This window comes from Strix aluco, chromosome 22, assembly GCF_031877795.1.
Source record: "Strix aluco isolate bStrAlu1 chromosome 22, bStrAlu1.hap1, whole genome shotgun sequence".
Taxonomy (NCBI): domain Eukaryota; kingdom Metazoa; phylum Chordata; class Aves; order Strigiformes; family Strigidae; genus Strix; species Strix aluco.
In genome coordinates, this window is record NC_133952.1 from 6,264,737 (window position 1) to 6,284,998 (window position 20,262).

General features: G+C 44.5%; 1 protein-coding gene across 1 annotated transcript; it reads left to right on the plus strand.

Annotated features, from left to right (window-relative positions):
* Positions 1–1,687: 1,687 nt before the first annotated feature.
* PLOD1 (procollagen-lysine,2-oxoglutarate 5-dioxygenase 1) lies at positions 1,688–20,177 on the plus strand. Its single transcript, XM_074848392.1, has 19 exons — positions 1,688–1,955; positions 6,471–6,562; positions 7,072–7,208; positions 8,438–8,601; positions 9,059–9,171; positions 10,896–10,959; positions 12,060–12,157; positions 12,500–12,601; positions 12,702–12,833; positions 13,113–13,234; positions 13,913–14,017; positions 14,453–14,578; positions 15,394–15,535; positions 16,068–16,181; positions 16,459–16,524; positions 16,877–16,981; positions 17,369–17,515; positions 17,808–17,933; positions 18,206–20,177. Exons 1-19 carry the CDS (start codon positions 1,874–1,876, stop codon positions 18,359–18,361), a joined length of 2,193 nt encoding a protein of 730 aa, XP_074704493.1. The 5' UTR covers positions 1,688–1,873; the 3' UTR covers positions 18,362–20,177.
* The last annotated feature ends 85 nt before the right edge of the window (positions 20,178–20,262 follow it).

Here is a 20,262-nt window from a genome sequence, read left to right on the forward strand (position 1 = left end):
TTCCTTGGATTGTTGCCTGTAGTACATAGTTTGAGCATGAGGACTATTCGGTTTGCCTGGTAATTATGAGGGAATTCCTGCTTTGGGGAGAGGGAATGGAAACAAAAGTGCTTTGAACACACTCAAGAATATTCTCAGTGAACCAAACAGTAATAGTAGTTCTTTGAGAGGATGCTATTATGAAGCATGGAGAATATTAGTTATCTACAATGTGGCCTTTCTAACATGCTTAATTTTTTATCCTCTAAGATCATACCTTCTTGTTTTTATTTTGAAAATCTGAATCCTACAGTACTGGTGATTTCTGTTAATTTAAAGAGGTGGTTTACTGGCAGAAAACAGCAGACTTGGGCCTCAGAATTTTACACAGCCAGTTTTTTAATTAAACTTTTAATAAAACTCTGCAATGAGGGAGGCTTCTGTATTATCCCAGTGCTTTTATGACACTGTGTGTTTCCAGCCGTGTATTCCATAGCCCCAGTCCAGCTAAGCAATACATACTGCTTTGAGGCGTTGGGTTTCTTTGTTATCTCAGTGCACAGGCCACACCATTGCTCAGCACGCATCCTTCGCTTTTTATGCCTCTGCTAAACCACCCAGTACTGCTTTTTTCTCCCCAACACCTTGCCTTCCCACTGTAACATGTGCTCCATGGGCCAAGCTCAGATCTGACTCAGGACTCAGTGCCTCTCTCAGTAGTACGCAGCAATGTTGCTTCCCATCTACTTAATGTCTTGCAGAACAGCACCTAATATTTATACAGCCTCTGTCGTTCTGTGAGTTCTTTGCAGATGAATAAATACTACTGTTCACACCTTAGGAGAGAGAAAGTAAGTGATCTCTTAATGTTGCTTTCAGTAATGGAAGCTAAGTTGGGTTTATTTATACACAGTGCCTAAGAAAATGGCAGTGTTGCTTCTAGGTATTTGCTTCAGTAGAAATGTGCTGCTCAAGGCCTCATGTATGGTCAGTGGTAGCTCCTCCTCTGCTGTCCTGCAGGCTCAAAAGGGTTTCCCTGCATCTAATTCACTGCACTATAAAAATGACCCTAAACACTATTTTTAAAAAAAGTAATTTTGTAAGACAGGTTTATTTTGCCTCTTCTTGAAGTTAGGCAGGATAAACTAGAAAAAGATGCGTAGGTTAGTCATTGGGGCTAGAGCAAGAAAACCCAGCACAAGGACAAAGATAAATGTAAGACTTCAAGAAGTATGTATAGCCAGAGAAAAACAGTTTGTATAGGCGACAGGACAGCAGCAGGTTTTGTGTTTGCCAGGAAAAAGCATGTGGTGAGGTGACAGGTGGAAAGAAGGTATTCGATAAGGGCTTCCAGTTTCCAGAGCCGTGCATAATCCATTCCTGGTTTGCTTTTTTCACGCTTCATGACTGTGTCAGCCAGAACTGCAGCTGGCCAGAGAGCGGGCCCCCTCCTCCTCGCCAGGCTCACGCCTGCTGAACGCGTGTCTCTCCCCTGCGGATCCCTGGCCCGGTGAACCCGGCCCGAGGCGTGCGGGACCCCGCGCCCCAGGTGAAGTTGCCGCAGGTCGCGTCCCCGCACAAGGCAGATGTTACCCGGCTCCGCACACGCTCCGGCCCCCCCGCCCAGCTTCCTGCTCCCCCTCCCAGCCCGGCCCCAGCTGCCTCCCCGCCTCTCGCGGGGGCCGGGGCGGCTCGGGAGGAGGAGCCGCCGCCTCCCCGCTTCCTCCGCCCGTCCCCGCCGGGCGGGTCTGGTGCGTGGCACAGGCTCCGGCAGCCCCCGGAGCTTTCTGGAGGCGCCGGGTCCCTGCGGAGCGGCTCCCGGGTGGGTCCCGCAGGCTGCGCCGCCCGTCGCTATCGGCTCCCGGGCCGGGATCCAGGCGGGGAAGTCGCCTCCATGGTGCCTCCGGCGGTGCTGCTGCCCTGGGCGGTGCTGGCGCTGCTCGGGGCGGAGGGCGGCGGAGCCTCCGCGCAGGAAGGTAACGGGGAGGGGGGTGGGGGGGTGTCCGCTGCGGGGCGGCGGGCGGGGAGCGGCAGCTCGGGGAGCTGGCGGCCAGGCTGGGGGGCGGGCGCACCCGCCCGGGCTGCCACCGCTGTCCTGAGCGCTCGGAGGCAGCGCCCGACCTGAGCCCCTGGGCGGCATCGGGAGCCTGCTGCCGGCTCCCGCGCTGGCGGGGGATCCTCGGCACATGCTTCCTCAGCGCCGCCTCAGCTCCGCACAGGCAGCTCCGAGTTGTGCGAGGCGAGCCTCGGACACCATTTCATCCCAGTGGAGTCCTCGCACTCCCTTGGGTTGCGCCCCACCTGGGTCAGCCCTTCCTGCTTCTGAATTTGCACAGTTCAAGAGTTAGGTGACAGGGAGCGATTGATCCCAGACTGGCCACGCAGTGACCTGAGAGCCAGGATGCTCCTAAAATAACATCGCTCTATCCCCACATACACGGTTGGTAGATGCTCTGAGGAGTAGTTGGTAGAACAGTAGAGGATTGGGGCAGCTACAGAACGACTGCAGGCTGACAAAGAGATTCTCACACTGTCACTCTGCCAAGAAGTTTGAATAATTGTCTTCATTAGAGAAGTGGCAATTAAGAGGAGATTTCATCTTGTTACCTAGAATCTTTCCCTTCACAATACGTGATTCTGGTATAATTACCTTTACTATATATATTACTTAATAATAATAGAGTTAATGTTTATCCATGGGAGTGTTAGAAGGGGAGTTCTTTAGCCGTAGTGGCATAACTAAAGCAAATTAGTTTCAGCATTTAGGATAACAGGCAAATATAAGTAAGAAAATAATCTCTCTGCACTCTCCTGCCTTCCTTACACACTCCAATTTTCCGTGTTTTTGGTAAGGTTTTAGAGCTCACTAGAGATATAAAATTGACTGCTGGGAAAAAGGAATGAGGTGTGTTGGTTAGGAAGGGGGATTTGGAATTAACTGCTTTCTGAACTCGTCACTTCTGGCATGGCTCAAAGAAAAAATGCCTTACCTTTTCTGTGCCTCAGCTCCCACAGAGTAATACGAGAATAACGATACCTATCTTCTCTCTTCTGTGTTCTTCTAGATCTGTGCAAAAGCTCTAAGCATAGTTATTTGTAGTTAATTGAAACTTTAAAAGAAAACTTTCATAAATGTAAATTTAATACAGAGATTGTGTTACCCTGCACTGATTTTTTTCTATTTGATCCCTGTATTAATGGTATTCTCTTGCACGCTATCTTGACAGGAAGTGGCACAGTAAGATTTCCCAAAGCACAGCCTAGGGATAAATTAATTCCTTGTCCTGAAATGCAGCTGCAGCTGTGCTTTCCCTGTAGAGTCAGAGCAGAAGTAAATAAATTTTTTGTTACTGAACTCATCTTGTCACTGATTTTTACTCTTTGTAAAAACTCAGAAGTCTGCCCGGTCATTTCACTGTGATATTGATATCAGAGTCCCTGTTCCAGTGCTTTGTCCCTACAGGATCCTTTTCATCTGTAGTGCTCCAAAACCGTCACAAAAGTGGTGAATGTCCTCTATTACCATTCTACAGATGGAAAAACAGAGGAGGATTGACTCCTTGCTCCATAGCAGAGCTAGCAGTATGGTCCAGGTCTCCTCGTTCCTAGTCCAGTGCTTTCTTCGTTAACCACAGTGTTCATATTTTGCACCCATACCATCATCAAATGTATTTATACGATGCCTAATTGTCAGCATGGCCCAAGGAGTCTCTGGGTCCAGGAGGCCCAGCTTAACAGAATAGGCTACCATTTGTGCCTATGGAGAGTAACTGTGACATGGAAAATAGGGAAGCATAAATCTGCTTCTGGAGGTTTTAAAATGCCTGCATGTGATACTGAAAGTAAAAGGGTTTACTGCTCTGTCTCTAGAAATACCTAGCATCAGCTGCACCAGTGTTCAGCAAAATCTTCGAGAAAGAGAAAAAAGGGTTAAAGGAGAAGGAGCAGAGGCAGCATAGCTCAGAACAAGCCTCTAGTACTGGACTGAAGGAATGTCTCTTGGGATGGAAAGCTCTCGCTACTGCAGAGACTTCTCAGAACAAAAACTGAGCTTAATGCCTCTTAGAGTCCTACCCCCACAGACCAGTAATGAGAAGGAAATCTCTAACTTGAAATTCTGCTGGGGAGATTAATTGTCTCTGTGCTGGCTTTTCCATGCTCCAGTGCGTTCACACGCTGCACAGTGAAACCTTTTCTGTCTTAGAAATAGGACACCGCTTCCTGTTCACCCCTGTGAGCCTTTAGCTCTCGCATCTTGTCCAGCAAACTTCTGGCAGTCGTATCATAAACAGTTTGTTGCATTCTTTGGGTGGTGGCATGAGAATGAATCGGTGGTCTATTTAATGTGAGATGTCTGAGAATTCAGGCTGAAATAATTGCAGAGCAGTCAGGCTCATTTCTTTCTTTCCTTCTCTTATCATTATCATATGCTTTCAGGTACTAGAATTTGATGTTTGTCTTTACATTCCTCTCTGGCAAGGCCACATTTGCCCTCCTCTTCTCTGACAGTATGATCCTCACCTTCTCAGAAACCATGAGCTTAGAGCTATATAATAAAGCCACCATGGTTTTCTGCATGCCATTGTGTGGCTAGAAACTTTAACATATGGCTTTAACATATTCCCTGAGGAGATACATATTTTACTCTTTATTTGCACCCTTTGACTGGACAGGACACAAGGAACTGGAGTGTGCTGGAGGGGCTGGATTAGGAATGCACTTCATACATCTAAAAATCTGCCTTTAAAAACTGCACAAATGCAGCATTTGTGTTCTTGTATTTATCACTCCCTTTGTCTGAATGTCTAACAAAATACAATTAGAACTGACCTTCTATTGACTGTTCTCAATCTCTCTTTTTATTCTGATGCAGGTAAAGGATTTTAGGAATTTCCTTGGGAACATCCTCTTTCTTCCTAAGTTGGAGTCTTACACTTATTTTTCACTTCTGCTGCCTTTGTTGGGTCTATTTAGGACTCTGGCTCCTAGATCTGTCCTCTCTAAGATCAGACAGAATATCGGTTTGGGTACACTAGGAAGGTGCATCTGGTACATCCATTGAAAAAAATCATTATTCCAAAAGAAGCCTGTTCAAGCCAAGAAAATGTGCTTTCAGTTTTTCCTGGTATTTTCTGATGTTCAAATCAGATGACCAGTATTCATATTTAGACACTGTTGCCAGAGCCTATACAAATTCCTACTTAAGCAAAAGTGTAAGATGAAGTATAGCATTTAATCATTACAATGAAGAATCCAGAGCTTTTATATAAAAATCCTATTCTAGTGGTACTACAGAGGAACTTCTGAAAGAGAGCTTCAGGATTTAGCTTTGTCATTTTTAAGGGATTGGAAATGAAAAGGAAGTTTGGAAGGAGAATGTAAACGAAAGTTATGTCAGAATTAAATTCACATTGTGTATGTATGAAAAAATCTGGAAGACACCTCAGGAATGCAGTAGAAAATTGGAGCAGCCATGAAGAGCGAATAATAACATTCAGCCTAATTTTGGTCTTCCCTATACCCAGTCAATGCTGAGTAACAAAAAGGCAACTCTGTGGGGAACAGGAAGCTAATTGCGCTAAATGGATGACTTCCAAATGGGCATTTTGTAGTAGTTCTATTTTTTATCTTCAAGTTTAATTTCCTTCATACTCTGAGAGAAGAGAAATGTAGCTTTCAATAGGCAGGGCAAAAAAACACTTAATATGTTATATTTTCTTTTTCGAGCTCATAACTCAGGCAATTAAATTGTATCTTTACATAATCTCTCATTTTATACCCAGGACCAAGTTCTAATCTCTGTTGCAAAGGAACAGTCTTGCTTGTGGTGCAATTAGTTTTGCGTTCTTCAATCAAACACTGAAATTTGAGAGCACCTTTGCCATGTTCTGTCCCCTGTGATAGTTAGTTCCTCCAGTAAAACACTGGCTACATCCACACTTTCTTTTTTTCTGTCTACGAATCTTTGATGAGTTGGTGCCAAGAAAATGCAGGCAGCAAATAAGTAGCATTTGAAACAGGTTTTCTTCTTGAGGTTGAAGCTTTGTGGGCAGTGAGAACGCCTATATTGCTTAACATTGTAGAGTGTAGAGAGGTGTAAGCAAGCTGTTTTGTTCTCAGCAGGATATGGTAGCTCCACAGGTAGACTATCTCTCTTGCCTGATTTAAAATGAACCTGGACATGTGTCAGTGGCACATAGAACAGATGTAACCTGTGTCCATGAACAGCAGTGACTGACTGTGCAAAAGTTGGGACTCCTGGATTCTGTTGCTGGATTCATGATCAACTTAAAGAATGTACTGGGGAAAGTCACTCTGCTTCTCAGTGGTTGGATTTTGACTTCCCTTTGTCAAATCTGTCAAGTGCCTTTAAGACTATTGATCCCTACCTTGACTCAGTATCTGATAGTAAAGCCTCTTCGTTAGGTATGGGACGGCTGGTTGTGTAAACAACGCAAGTTGACTGTGTCTCTGCTTTCTCCTATATGCAGAAAACCTGCTGGTCCTTACTGTTGCCACCAAGCAGACTGAGGGATTCCAGCGCTTTAGAAGATCAGCTCGATTCTTCAACTACAAAGTCCAGGTGATGGCTAGCAGCCTCAGTGGTGGTTGGTCAAAGGGAATTTTGAAGTGTGAAATGAATAAGACCTGTCCTCAGAGTGATTAAATAAAAGTTCAAGAGAGGACGCACCTACTCAGCTGGCTGAAAAATACTGTGACTGGGGCATTTCTGCAGCAGTCTTTTATTCCATCCTGAGTGTTGGCTTGAGATGAAAACCACAACTCCTGCTCAGGAGAGCCCCATGGCACTTTTCCATTGCAGTGCCAAAACACACAGTGCAGAGTGTGCTCCTGTCCCTGTTGCTGAGAGTGCTTTGTTACTGTGCGACATGTTGCTCTGACTGTCCATCCCAGAGAATGGTTCAAAGGCTGGCTTATCTACCTAATCCAATTGTCCTGATGCTGGTTTTTTTTGTTGTGATTTGCACAGGGAATTATCGGGACCAGTAAAGTTGTGGGTTCTGGTCCTTTCCTGTGAGTCTTGCTGGGAAAGTCACATGTTCAGTAGACCCTGTGCCTGTCGTTGTTTAGGTGCTGGGGCTGGATGAGGAATGGAAGGGTGGAGATGACAAGAAGCCAGCGGGAGGTGGGCAGAAGGTCCGTCTCTTGAAATCAGCTTTGAAGCAGTATGCGGATAAGGAAGACTTGATCATCCTTTTTGTAGAAAGGTAATGGGTTGGAAAGTATTTGCCGTGAACTGAATCATAAGGCTGATTGAACAGGTTCTTACTAAGAAGAAATTAACTGAAATGAATTAAGAAATTATTTTTGGAAGGTGTGTCCAGACCTCCTCTGTTTTTTAATCCCTGAATTCTCTGCAGTTGCCTAAGCTGCATGCGTGGCAGCTGGAAAGGTCTGATCAGAATAGGCTGATTCCAACTTTTGCATAAAGTTGATAGCATTATACCTGTTTCTGCCAGAGTGGAATTTGGCTGCCCCGATCTGCAGAGAATGAGCAGACAATTTCTGTGGATCTAGGCAGGCCTTTCTTACCAGAATTATTTGTTTTATAAGGTGAGGCAGCCTGCAACACAATCCTGAGAGCCAAGAATTAGTCTGCCAGAGAAATGTGAAGAGGGAAAGGATAGTTTGGAGTCTCAGTGTCTTTTCATATGCCCAGCAACAGGCAAGGCTGGGATCCCTGTTATCTGCCTCTAGCTCCCATGGCAGGGAGATCATCTTTTGCAGCTCTGAGTGTCTACGTGTGTTTAGAGAAGTTGGGAATGATTAATCTTTGGAATGAGTGACTTTTTCACTCACCAGAATGAGTCTGAAGTATGCAAATCCTCTTGCAGAAAATGCAGGTCTCATTCTGGGAGTGTTAGCTGGGAATTAGTCAGTTCTACCCACTACTGAAGAGATAGTGGCTGGAGTGCAGCATCCAGTGACTGGTGTCCAATATAGGTTCCTCCTGAAGATTTGCAGAGAGCTCAGTGGAGAGTGGCAGGATGCCAAAAGATGTAAAAAGCATGACCTGTGGGTTTGTTTAATCTAGAAAGGAATGGCAGAGTAATTCTTCCTCCAATAAGTATAGAGTTGTTACAAATAGTGAGGACACCAGGGCTTCACAGTTCCAAATGGGGGAAAAGCAAGAAGAGATCAGCATGTTTTGCAGCTTGGAAGATTTGTTTTTATCATCAGTTAAAACTTTGTAAAACTAAGAACAAGTGTAAGTTGCCCCAAGCCAGTGTGGAATCTTCTGCAGTGAAAAGTGACACCTTCCACTCTATGAATAAGATTGCACTTTAATTAGCTATAATTGTGACAAAAAATGTCATACTGTGAAGCAGAACTAAATGAAAGGGATTCCTAAAGAATTAGCTGTTTCTAGAAACTTTTCACGCTGACATGTTTTTCTGACTCCATTCCTTTCTGTCCCTTTCTTGTCTGTCTTTAGCTATGATGTACTTTTTGCTTCGGGCCCCACAGAATTGCTGAAGAAGTTCAAACAGGCCAAGAGCAAGGTGGTCTTCTCAGCAGAGAACTACATCTATCCTGACAGAAAGCTGGAAGCCAAGTACCCTCAGGTGCGAGATGGAAAGCGCTTCCTGGGTTCTGGAGGTAAGACACAGAATCTTCTTTCAACTGAGAACCTCTCAGAAGTAACAAGCGACCAGGTGTGGAAAGCTTCTTTCAAGAAGATGGTGCAAACTGAAGTCCTGGGCATAACTGGCTATAATGGAAAGACTAACAATGCTCCTGTCTTTTACCTGCAGGAGGGGACATAGCTATGGATTGCCTGTAGAGGATAGGAACCTGTTCCCTATCCCTTCTCCCTTTTCAGTGAGACTTGTCATTCAGGGTGTGGGTATCTGAGCTTTTCTGATGCTGAAGATGACAGGTTTGATCCTGGTGTCATTCCATGTCAGGAACTGCCTTTGCTGAAAGCTGGTGTATCTCTGCAGCACACAGGGTGGAGTGAGACTTTGTGTGAAAGGAATGAGAGTATTTGTATACAGGAGTACTTCCCTTTTTTGATTGTCTGGGTTGAAACATCTCTTTGTACTTATTCCCACAGGATTCATAGGTTATGCTCCAAACCTGAAGAAGCTTGTGGAGGATTGGAAAGGACAGGATGATGACAGTGACCAGCTCTTCTATACGAATGTCTTCTTGGATCCAGAAAAAAGAGTAGGTGGAGCTAGATTTTTTTTATTAGGAAGAGAAACATTGCTGTTAATCCTCTGTGCAGTATCCCTGTTGACAGTAAAGAAGCTAATCACAGATGTATCGATGCTTAATTACTGCTCTGGCATCCTTAGACAGAAAAGGCCAGTAGTATGTCTAGTTACCCATTTCCCTTCTGAAAATTTGTGTTTCGGTCACTACCCCTTTGTTCTGTTATTAGCCATTTTTATCTTTAAGCTTAAAATGTGGCTGGGAAGATAGATGTCTTAAAACAAGTCTTACTGGAAACTCATACCAGTATCTGTATGTGCTGATGTTTAAAGCTACTGAGTGTGGCAGAACTAAGCAGCCTCCTCCCAGGGGATGTGAAACCCAGACTTTAAGTCTGTATCTTCCCTGCAGAGTGCAGTGCTGACTTAGAGATGTCCAACTTGGCACTAAAGCATGTTTTTGGTAAAGGGGCAGATGACGCCTGAGCAGATTTGAGGTGATGAAAGGGACCAAGGTTCACAGCCTTTTAGTTGCTTTGTGCCACAGGACAGGGACCGTGGGCATCACAGTGGGTAGCTCTGCTAGAACAAAGGGGCTCCCACTGCCTTCAGCAAACACCTCCAGATCCTGGCCGACAAAATGTGCGTCAGCCTATGTAGCGTGCCACGTAACATCATACAGAAGCCTGGAAAGGACCCTGGAAGCGTCATTGTGATTCCAGCACCATGTGGTGTGCTGGCCGAATCATCCAGCCCACGGGGTGATTCCACTTCCGTTGTCCCTGCCCAGTTCTGCATTACGCAGTGCACTCTGTCCCTGAGGGACACCACAGATGCAGCAGAACTAAGAAGTCAAACTGTAACAGTAAAGTCAAGCACAAACTGCTTTCAGGCTGATTAGAGAAGGAGTTGCACTTTTTCACCAGCAGGGCTGGTAAAAAATTCAGAACAGCTGCACTTTTTTACTTCCCTGAATCTGAATATGGCCCATGATATTTTAGCGTGAACAGTTCCTTTAATGTTCTCATCTGCAGTTCTGGCCCTGTGCCCCACAAAGGCTGAGTAATTCCACTGAGTTGGCGTTTAGACAGCGGATGTTAGCACCCTGCTGTCCTTTCCAGTAATCAATCTTAACGGATGCCTGGAGGGACACTGAACTCTGTTAAATCAGAGCTGGGTTTTAGTCTGACAAAAATCCATTCAGAGTGTCACTTGCAGCAGGGGATAAAAACAAAGATTGCACAAGCTGGCCTTGTGCCCTTACTGTGTTCTGGTTTGACACCGGTACCTGGGGCAACACTTGGGGTAACGCTTGCCCTGTGGATAGATGGCAAGAAACTCTTCACAGCAGATGTTTTTGCTAGATGTTTTGTTAGATGTGTTTGCAGATGTTTGGCACTCCTGCATATTATACATGGGTTTTATATGACACTGCTGCAAGTGTGCTTCATTAATATGCTGCGTATTATTATTGGCACACACACAGCAGCTTTAAAATGTTTATTTGCATGGTTTTGCCTAATATAATATCTTTAAATTGTTTTAGAAAATGACAAATTGACCCAGATCAAGTGAAAATGAGGATTAGCTGGGAGTGTTTTAGGCTTCAGAGCTTGGAGAGTATGGAAATTATTATAGGAATGTAATATATCTTCGCTCAGCATAGGGTCTCTCACATGTAAAGAATGGATGCCCACTTGTATTCTAATTAAGGTTATTTATCTCATTCTTTTAAAGGAAAGTGTCAACATCAGTCTAGACCAAAGAAGCCGGATCTTCCAAAACCTAAATGGAGCATTAGGTGAGATGGAAGAAGGAAGCTCATTTCTCCTTAGAATGCAACTGCATGTTGACACCAGAAATAAAGTTGTGGCTGAAGGGATTAAATTTCAGAAATTCCTGTCCCTGCAGAATAAGCTTCACTAAAAAGTCTCTGCCACGCTTCTGGAATTTATTTGCATTTCCACTGCAACCAACTAGGTTTCCCTTGCAATTCCCTCTTCACCAGGGGGGAATGCAGGTCAGGTTTTCCATCTTACACCTCCTTACCACTTTGATCTCCAAGCATGTCGGATTGCATTAGCCTTGGGGATTGAAACTGGGAGGGACTTTCAGTGCAAGTAACAACACACAAGGTGCCTAGGGCTTGCCTGTCTTTCCGCTTCAGAACTGTCTGGAATGCCACAGAAGGTGAGATGCAGCCAGATATTGCCTGTGAGCACTCACTGACCGTACCAGGCTTCTGACCTGACCCACTGATTGATTGATATTGCTAGTCCTGGCAAAAGTAATTCACTTACTCTCCTGACACTACTGCCTAATATTTTCAGTTTATAGTCTTGCACCACTCTGTCTTTATTCCAGCCAGGTAAAAGATTATAACAACAGTGTAGTTTTGACTTCTGTGCTCATTATAACAGTGATAGACTGGAGCTTGGGTCTGTCCTAGTCTGTTTTCCAAAGGATTTTGTGTGGTTGTGTTGAGACATCTTGGATATCTGTGCCAGCAGGGTGGACTTTTGTCAGGGGTGAAAAAGAGAGACAGCAGGTACCTAGGATGCTTAGGTGAGAAGGGCTTGAGTCCTCCCTGGCCATTGATAGCCTTCCTCACTGCACAGTTTGTCAGTGCCAGATTTGAAAGACTGTTTCAGTGTGGCTTCTGCCAGTTCCCAGTAGAAGGTGTATTTGCCAGCCCAGCCATCCTCCTGCTACCTCACAGGATCATTTTGAACATTTTTTTCTCCTCTCTGGATGTGGTCTGTAGCTCTTAAACTACTTGTGCATGGTTATCCACATTCATGCTTTCATCTTTCAGCAGTTGTTCACTAGAATTGAGGCATTGTGCTGCTAATTATCAATAAAAGCCTTCCCCTGATAACATGATGGCATTGTCATTTCCAGATGAGGTAGTTCTGAAGTTTGAAAACTCACGAGTGAGAGCAAGAAACTTGTTGTATGACACTCTGCCTGTGGTGATTCATGGAAATGGACCCACCAAGGTAAGTGGGCATCCTGAGAGAAAAATTTGTTATGTATTTGTTGCAAAGTGACCCTTGAGGCTCCAGTGTATCGGGTTACTGTCTTCCTATATATTGACTTTCCCTGTGTGCATTTATATTTGAGAAACAGTAAGTGGTCCACGTCCATAGCAGCAAGATGTGTCTGGTTCAAAGTTGAACGTGTAATTGAACCCTCAGGCAGTCACACTTTTCAGATTCTTTAGTCCAAGAAGAAGGTAAATGAAGTTCTGATGAAATATGATCTTACACTGGGGGTGAATGCAAAGAAACTCCCCTGCCCTTTAATGCGTAACGTGGCAAATTGCCTTTTGCCTTTTGCAGCTGCAGCTGAACTACCTGGGAAACTACATTCCTCAAATATGGACATTTGAGACTGGCTGCACTGTGTGTGATGAAGGTCTGCGAAGCCTCACAGGGTTTAAGGTAAGGCTGATGTCCAATGCTTTCAAGTCTTACAATAGGATTTTATGTGTGTGACGTGGTACATGAGACACCACTTCTCTCCTCTTCTCACTGAATGTAGGATGAGGCATTGCCAATGATTCTGATAGGCATTTTCATCGAGCAGCCCACCCCATTCCTCTCCCAGTTTTTCTTGCGGCTTCGTAACCTTCATTACCCAAAGCAACGAATCCAGCTCTTCATTCACAACCATGTAAGTAAAGTTGTCCTGTGATGGTTTTAGCAAATGCGGGGAAAATGTATACTTCCTCCTGTACTCCAGGCACCTTTGCAACCTTTGACTGGACTTCCAGGCTCTGTAATCCCAGCGCTTATCTGCGATGGCGCCTATAAAATAGCTCCATGCAGCTGTACAGATGTGAAAGTGGGGAGAGATGTTGTTCATCTGGCTTGTCATTTTCAACAACAGGAGGCTGAGCAGCCTGGGATGAGCCCATCTTATCTGTTCTTCCTTATTTTTCCTTTGGCATAGGAGCAACATCACGTGATGCAGGTGGACTCTTTTGTTAAAGACCATGGCAAAGAATATCTCGCCATCAAAGTGATTGGACCAGATGATGAGGTGGAGAATGCTGAGGCGCGTAACTTGGGCATGTAAGTGAAGAGGCCCATACATGGTGGCTGGCAGAGTCAGCCTGTGTCCGAGCTAAGGCAGTCTGTTTTTTCTGAGGATCATCACTGTCAAGTGGATGCTTCTCTTCTTTCAGTCACCCTTTTCTTTCAATTTTCCTAGCATTAACTCCCCGTGCCCATTATATATTGGGAAAAAAATCATCTTCAATACCAGCTCCCTTTCTCCAGTTTCAGAAATGAAGTTCCCCCTGGTCCTTTGCTCTGTTAGAAGGATAGCCCTGCCCTCATCAAGCATTCTGTATGCCCAGTTGTAAATCACAAAGAATATGCACCTGTATCTCTGAAAAGGAGGGGTGTAGTAGTAAAACTAAGAGCTAGTGGCAGGGTATCCTCCTCTCTGTGATCTGGAGGTGTGAATTTGAGCTCAAGTCTGGATAAATGGGAACCTCTTCATTCTGAGCTGAGGAAACAGTTTGCTAAATGTGATTTTGGCTGTGTCTCAGTGCCTGCTATTGGATACTGAATCTGATGTGCTTATATTATGCTAGGCCTCTGGATTATTACATTAAACTGAACTTTTATGAGCATCCAGAAGAAAACCTTTAGACTACAAGGTGAAGGAATTCTTGGTGTTCTGTCCCTTGTCTTGCTCTGTTTTAGGAGGATTTTGGTGTGACTTTTCTTGTTCTCTGGCTATAGGGATTTGTGCAGAAAGGATCCTGACTGTGACTATTACTTTAGCCTGGATGCTGAGATAGTTCTGAAGAACACAGAGACTCTAAGGATCCTGATCGAACAGAACAAGTGAGTTCTTTGGTCTGAGCAATCCTTACTGCTCGTCTTTCACATGAAGAATACAGTGAGCTCTTTCCTCACCGAGATGTGTAAGGCCCTAGGAGAATTGTGTCAGAGGTAGAACGTTAGACAAACACCTCTTATTTAGTGTTTTTTAACTGTAGTTGTAATCTCTGGATTTTAGGCAGTGGATATAAATCATCCCTAGTTTTTGTCTTTATATATTCACTAGAACAAATCGGATTTTAAGAGACCTGCTGCAGGGTGCAGTTGGAGAGGAGATTGTGACCATATTTGCCCTTTCTTATGTGGAATTTTATTCCAACACAGTTAACAGAAGCAGCAACCCTGGAAATGAGAGAGAGTCTGTGGTTTGTAAATCTTTTCCTTTTCTTGCTGTGGTAACATCCTGTCCTGCAATTCCTTTTCCTTTTGTGCTCACAGGCTGGTGATTGCCCCACTGGTAAGCCGTCATGAGAAGCTGTGGTCGAATTTCTGGGGAGCGCTAAGCCCTGATGGATACTATGCCCGCTCAGAAGATTATGTGGATATTGTTCAAAGGCGGAGGGTGTGAGTATGCAGAGAAAGCTTCTTACTGATATAATCCCTCAAATGTAAAGCTTGCTGCAGCACATTATCATCAAACTAGCTAATGCCAAAGAACTAGAGAGCACAGTGGAGCACTGCCTTTGTGTATAGAAAAGGAAAAGAAGTCTGTGCTCCCATTTGGAAGCTGCTCTATGTTCTCCCCTGAGCAGAGATGATACATACTTTGGGCAGATTTTCCTATAGGGTTTGAGAGTCCTGACTCTGCTGAAATCACTTCATCCTATTCATGTCATGTTTTCCCACCTGTGGATTATAGTTAGTGTGATCCTTAAAATCCTGCGAAGTGCTGTTTAATCTTTGTCAGTTAATCTTCATAAAATACCAGGTGATCCTTGAATGGAAGATTAACAAAATACAGTTGTTGGTTCGTTCATATTCTTGAGGGGCCCTCTTTTTTTTAGGCCATTATATGTGCAATAAATGCTGGAAATCAGCTTATGCAATTTTGGCTGGTTCAGTTTTTTTAAATCACTGAAAAAAAAAAGTTGATCTCTCTGGGAAGAGATTCAAGCCATTATGTCCCTTGCAAAAACACACGGTAGCAATTAATTACTTTCACAGTGGACTAGCATTTGTGCAGCTTAAAAGCTCTGGGCAATATAAGTGATTTTTCCTGGAATGACAATCCCTATTGGTATGATTTCTCCCTACTGTTCTGAGTTGGCTCATTTAGGCAAGCCTGGCTGAAGCTGCAGTGCTGCCTGCCATCCCGTCAACTCCAGCAGTTTCTGTCTTAGTGGTATTTCAAGTCTTACCCTCCTACCCCTGTGTTTCAGCGGGCTTTGGAACGTTCCCTACATCAGCAGTGTTTACATGGTTAAAGCCAAGGCTCTGCGGTCGGAGCTTGACCAGGGAGATCTCTTCCACAGTGGCAAGCTGGATGCTGACATGGCTTTCTGCCACAACGTTCGAAATCAGGTCAGTCGAGAGAGAGGCTGGCAGGGGAGAGCTGCGTGCCAGGGTGGAGGTGACAAGATTAAGTAGTTTCAAGGCATTCAGCTTTGCTGGGGCATGGGACAGGATGAACTGGTGTTATTCAGTACTGTGCAGGCTTGGACCAGTGTGGGATTTCTCTTTTGCTGTGAAACCACACAGAGCCAGCGACCACTAAATGTGGATAACATTTTCGTTCTTGGGCCTATTCAGGGGTGTTCTAAATGGGGTTGACAGGGTAAGAAGGAAGAACCTAATCACACAGCAGCTGCTCTGCTCTGCTTCCAACCCTGTCTGACAAGAGGTACAGAATTACTGGCTCTGGCTATAACCTCTCAAAGTTCCTCATACCCAGGGTGGGAATTAAACTGAAGGCCCACAGGAGAACGAATGAGTAACTGAACAGCTTCGGCAGAGCCATCATCCATGAGGAACTGTCCAGTGCTTGTATTTCTTAGTGGCTCACAGAAATGTGAGGCCTGGAAACAAAGCTTGATTGTTTCCCCCTGTCCTGCAGGGAGTCTTTATGTACCTGACAAATCGGCATCAGTTTGGACACATACTATCCCTGGAGAATTATCAGACAACTCACCTCCACAATGACCTCTGGCAAATATTCAGCAATCCTGAGGTGAGAGAACCTGCATGCTCAGCAGGCTTAGCAATGTGGCATGTGAAGACTTGATGACTAGCTTCACCAATAGGGAAGGTCCAGGCTTTGTAATAACGACATGTCTCAGGTGGGATGAGGAATGTAGTCACAGAATTTGAAAAGAGGATGTTTATGTGTTTCATAACATCTGCATCTTCAAAGCCTGTGAAATACTGCTGCACAAGTGCCTGGCCTTTCATTGCCTCTTTAACCAGGCCCCACAGAAATGACTGGTTTGCTTATCTTTTAACTGCAGGACTGGAGAGAAAAGTACATCCATGAAAACTACACAGCAGCTCTGAAAGGGAAATTGGTAGAAATGGTAAGAAAACATCACTCTTATCCATCAGAATAGGAGATTAGCATCAGGACAATGCTTGTATCATCACAGTGGACATTCTCAGGAATAAGCAGTTCAGCACGACCTCATAGTCTTTGAAAACCAGAGGAAACATGACCTTGAAAGTATTTTTAGAGCCAAATCATTCTTCTAGAAGTACATCTCCAGCTCTCTTAAGTGGAAGTGGGGCACATAAATCACAAGACAAATTTCTATCAACATTTTAGTTACTTTCCACTTAAACTGACTTGATCTACAATCAGTTTAGTCTTACTCCTTTTGCCTCGAGCACCTGTCCTTGTTTCTGCTGTTCTCACCTGTCTATTTCCTGCAGCCCTGCCCAGATGTGTACTGGTTCCCCATATTCACTGACACTGCCTGTGATGAGTTGGTGGAAGAAATGGAACATTATGGCCAGTGGTCCACAGGTGACAACACGGTAAGAAAAAGCAGGAGCTCTTTGATTTCTGTGTCATAACTTTACCCATGCATGTTTGGTGGCAGCAGTGCCTCCTGTAGGAAGGCATTAGGTCTCACAGTTAAACCAGAAAACTGGAGGCAATACTTTTGTTCCTGATTAACTCTGTGATTTTGCACGTGTTCTTAAATCTGACTAGTTTTTCTGAGTCCACTTTAGTGTCCCCTGAAGCTACAGTGTTCAGCCCTTCTGATGGTAATATTGTTTACCTTAGGTTTTAATTATTGTTTGAAATGAGTTTTCCATCCTGGAAATTCTGATAAATAAACGTCATATTTAATTGTAGTTACCAGAACCAACAAGTGCAGGGTTCCCATCCTTATGGGTATTTTCATGATGCTATTTCAGGACAGCAGAATACAAGGAGGATATGAGAACGTCCCAACTATTGACATACACATGAACCAAATTGGCTTTGAAAGAGAATGGTATAAGTTTCTTCTGGACTATATTGCACCCATCACAGAGAAACTGTACCCTGGATACTATACCAAGGTATGTATACCTTAGCATCACAACTTGTGGTCAGTTCAACACCTCCTCCAGTTTCAACTCTGTGAAAAGCCTGCTAGAATCCTCTAGCAATATGCATACTGACCCCGGAGTATGACATAAGTATACACATCAGGAAATATGCAATTTCCCAGTGACATTCTCCTGTCTTATTGTTGCCTTTCTCTCTTAGCAGTGGGATGCAATTTAAATATTATGCCCTGCTCTGCAGCTCAGTAGCCGTGGACTACTATAGCCCTGTAACAGATGTGCACTTTGTTCTTCTCTCCTGCAGACTCAGTTTGAGCTAGCCTTTGTGGTTCGCTACAAACCTGACGAGCAGCCCTCTTTAATGCCCCATCATGACGCTTCCACCTTTACCATTAACATTGCTTTGAACCGAGTTGGAATAGACTATGAGGTAAGTGTTTGCCAGTGTGTCAAGAATGCAGTACAGCCCCTTGAGCAGTCCAGGCAGATGAAAACCCTTTCTTTATCCATATCTGGCTTCTTCACACTAAGGATTGCAATGAATGACTGGGCTAGGGTAAAAAGAAGATTTTTAAATGCATCAGAACGTAGGAGATCTCTCAAACACCTTCTCACGCTTTCAGAAAGGCTGCCAGGAGAAGGCAGAGACCCTTTCCCTGAGGTGTTTTTACCAAGCTGATGTGTCTGGTTTGTCTCCATCAGGGAGGAGGCTGCCGGTTCCTGCGCTACAATTGCTCCATTCGAGCTCCAAGGAAAGGGTGGACCCTGATGCATCCAGGACGCCTGACTCATTATCACGAAGGTCTTCCAACCACCAAAGGAACCCGTTATATCGCAGTGTCCTTTCTTGACCCCTAGAGCCATGGTTCACAGGAAAGACCTTTCCCTGGCCCTGCTCACTGCTGACTTTGAGTGGAAACAGGGAATGCTGCTGACAGTTTCTAAGGCATTGATCAAAGCTCTTTGAATATTGGTTTTTAACAATATTTTAAGACTCCACTACTGGAAGATCTCCCTCTCTGATACTGCAGGTAATATCTAGGAATATTGCTGTAGAATTTGGAAGGAGATTTTGTGCCTTCATTTTTGATTCTGCTCGTCATCCGCTGTTTCTTGGAAATGCGATTTACTTGAACCTTCACTGGTTGGTTGGCTTTACAAAAATGCTTTCTTGGACTGGAAATCCAGCTTTTTGGAGGCAAGTCACAAGCTGTCTCTCCAAGTAGCTGGAAGCCCATTTTCATCATTCAGCATATACAGGACTGGACATTAGACAATGATTCCTGGATACTATTCCAAATATAAACCAATCAGGGAGCTGACTCCACAAGTCATAACAGTTAAATGTCATACCATATGCAGCTCTGAAGATCATCTGATTCCTTACCTCTTTGCAGTCCTTGGAAGCATATCACAAAGTTCAAAGCAGCAGCAGTGGCAATCTAGGTGCTTCCACTTAGCCAAAGGAAGGTCCGCTAATGGTACTTTACCTCTGGGATTAGGCTGAAGAGATAAAAGATAGCTTCCCTGTCTTCTATTACTGCAACTAAAAGGAGTATGCATACCCAGACAAATTCAGACCATGTTGGTATGCGTAGATAAAATCTAAGACAGGGAAGGCTGAGAACAAATAGATCAGTCAGGAGGGCTCCACTGCTGAATTGTCTCTGTTGTATCCCATGTTAAAATTGTCAAAAGCTCTAATCAGTCTCTGGATAACAACCCAGAAGCCCCAGTGGTCTTTGGTGGCCTCATTCCAGTTCTCAGAGATTGTTTTGATAATTTTCTTTGCATCTAATTTGAATGGGCCATCAAAGAGCTGTTCTCTGGTACTTAGAGGAAATCCTTAGTCAGTGTTTCTATTATTTGAGATTTCAAACCAAAACACTCCACTGCAGACACTTCTCCAGTGGGGTTGAAGCTGATAGAAATGTGTGGTTGGAAAGTGCTGAGAGATTGTGATGAGCTGATAGTATAAAAATCTGTCTAGACTAGGCCCATGGTTAGAGAGGGAAGGGGAGAAACCTTTTTTTGCCGTTGCCTGTGAGATACCTGCTCTGCTTATCAGACACCATTATGCTCTGGTTCTGCCAGACCCGTATGTTTCACGAGCAGTAAATTCACATCATGACTGTCCTTGCAAAAAAAAAAAAAAATCTTCCTCTTAGCTCTCAGTGTCTCCAGCTTCTACTAATTGTCAGGTCTAGAGCCCCTTCATCTAGGATGGGTCACATTAATGCAGGCAGAATAGCTTTAGACGTGTAAATTCTGGCAGGGGACTTTATGCAATTTGAATGGACCTGGGGAAGGTGACATAGATCTTTTTCTGATGCTTTCCACACGCTTTTTAGGTCTTATTTCAAGGCTACACACTCAGGCGTGCCCAAGGGAGAAAAATCCAGGCAGGGACAATCAGTTTGAAAAGTAAAATAATAAATCTTGTTATGTGAAATCCAGAACTATCCGTTACCAAATGAAGGGACTTGATAGGCCAATCGTTGAGAAGATGTCGAAAAGGTGTATGTATTTATTCAGCAGGTTTTGTGGGTTTTTTCACTTATTTTGTTGCGACTTTCCTCTGCCCAGTACGGTGATTGGAATTAATGACGAGTCTGTCTCACGGGATGTACAGTTTCAACCAGGGGAACTCGCATTAAACCCTTACCCCCCCCGGTGCCGCTCTCGCTGGTTTCATTCCTGGGGCGGGTACCGGCGGCCGCCGCCCCCACCCCCCCCCCCCCCCCCCCCGCCCCTCCCCG

Excerpts from the sequence above, each read along its gene's own strand:
- PLOD1 (XM_074848392.1), top strand. The coding sequence starts at position 1,874 with ATGGTGCCTCCGGCGGTGCTGCTGCCCTGGGCGGTGCTGGCGCTGCTC. Across the intron at positions 12,834-13,112 it reads AGCTCTTCATTCACAACCAT|GAGCAACATCACGTGATGCA; the intron begins GTAAGTAAAGTT and ends CCTTTGGCATAG. Across the intron at positions 16,182-16,458 it reads AAATATTCAGCAATCCTGAG|GACTGGAGAGAAAAGTACAT; the intron begins GTGAGAGAACCT and ends TTTTAACTGCAG.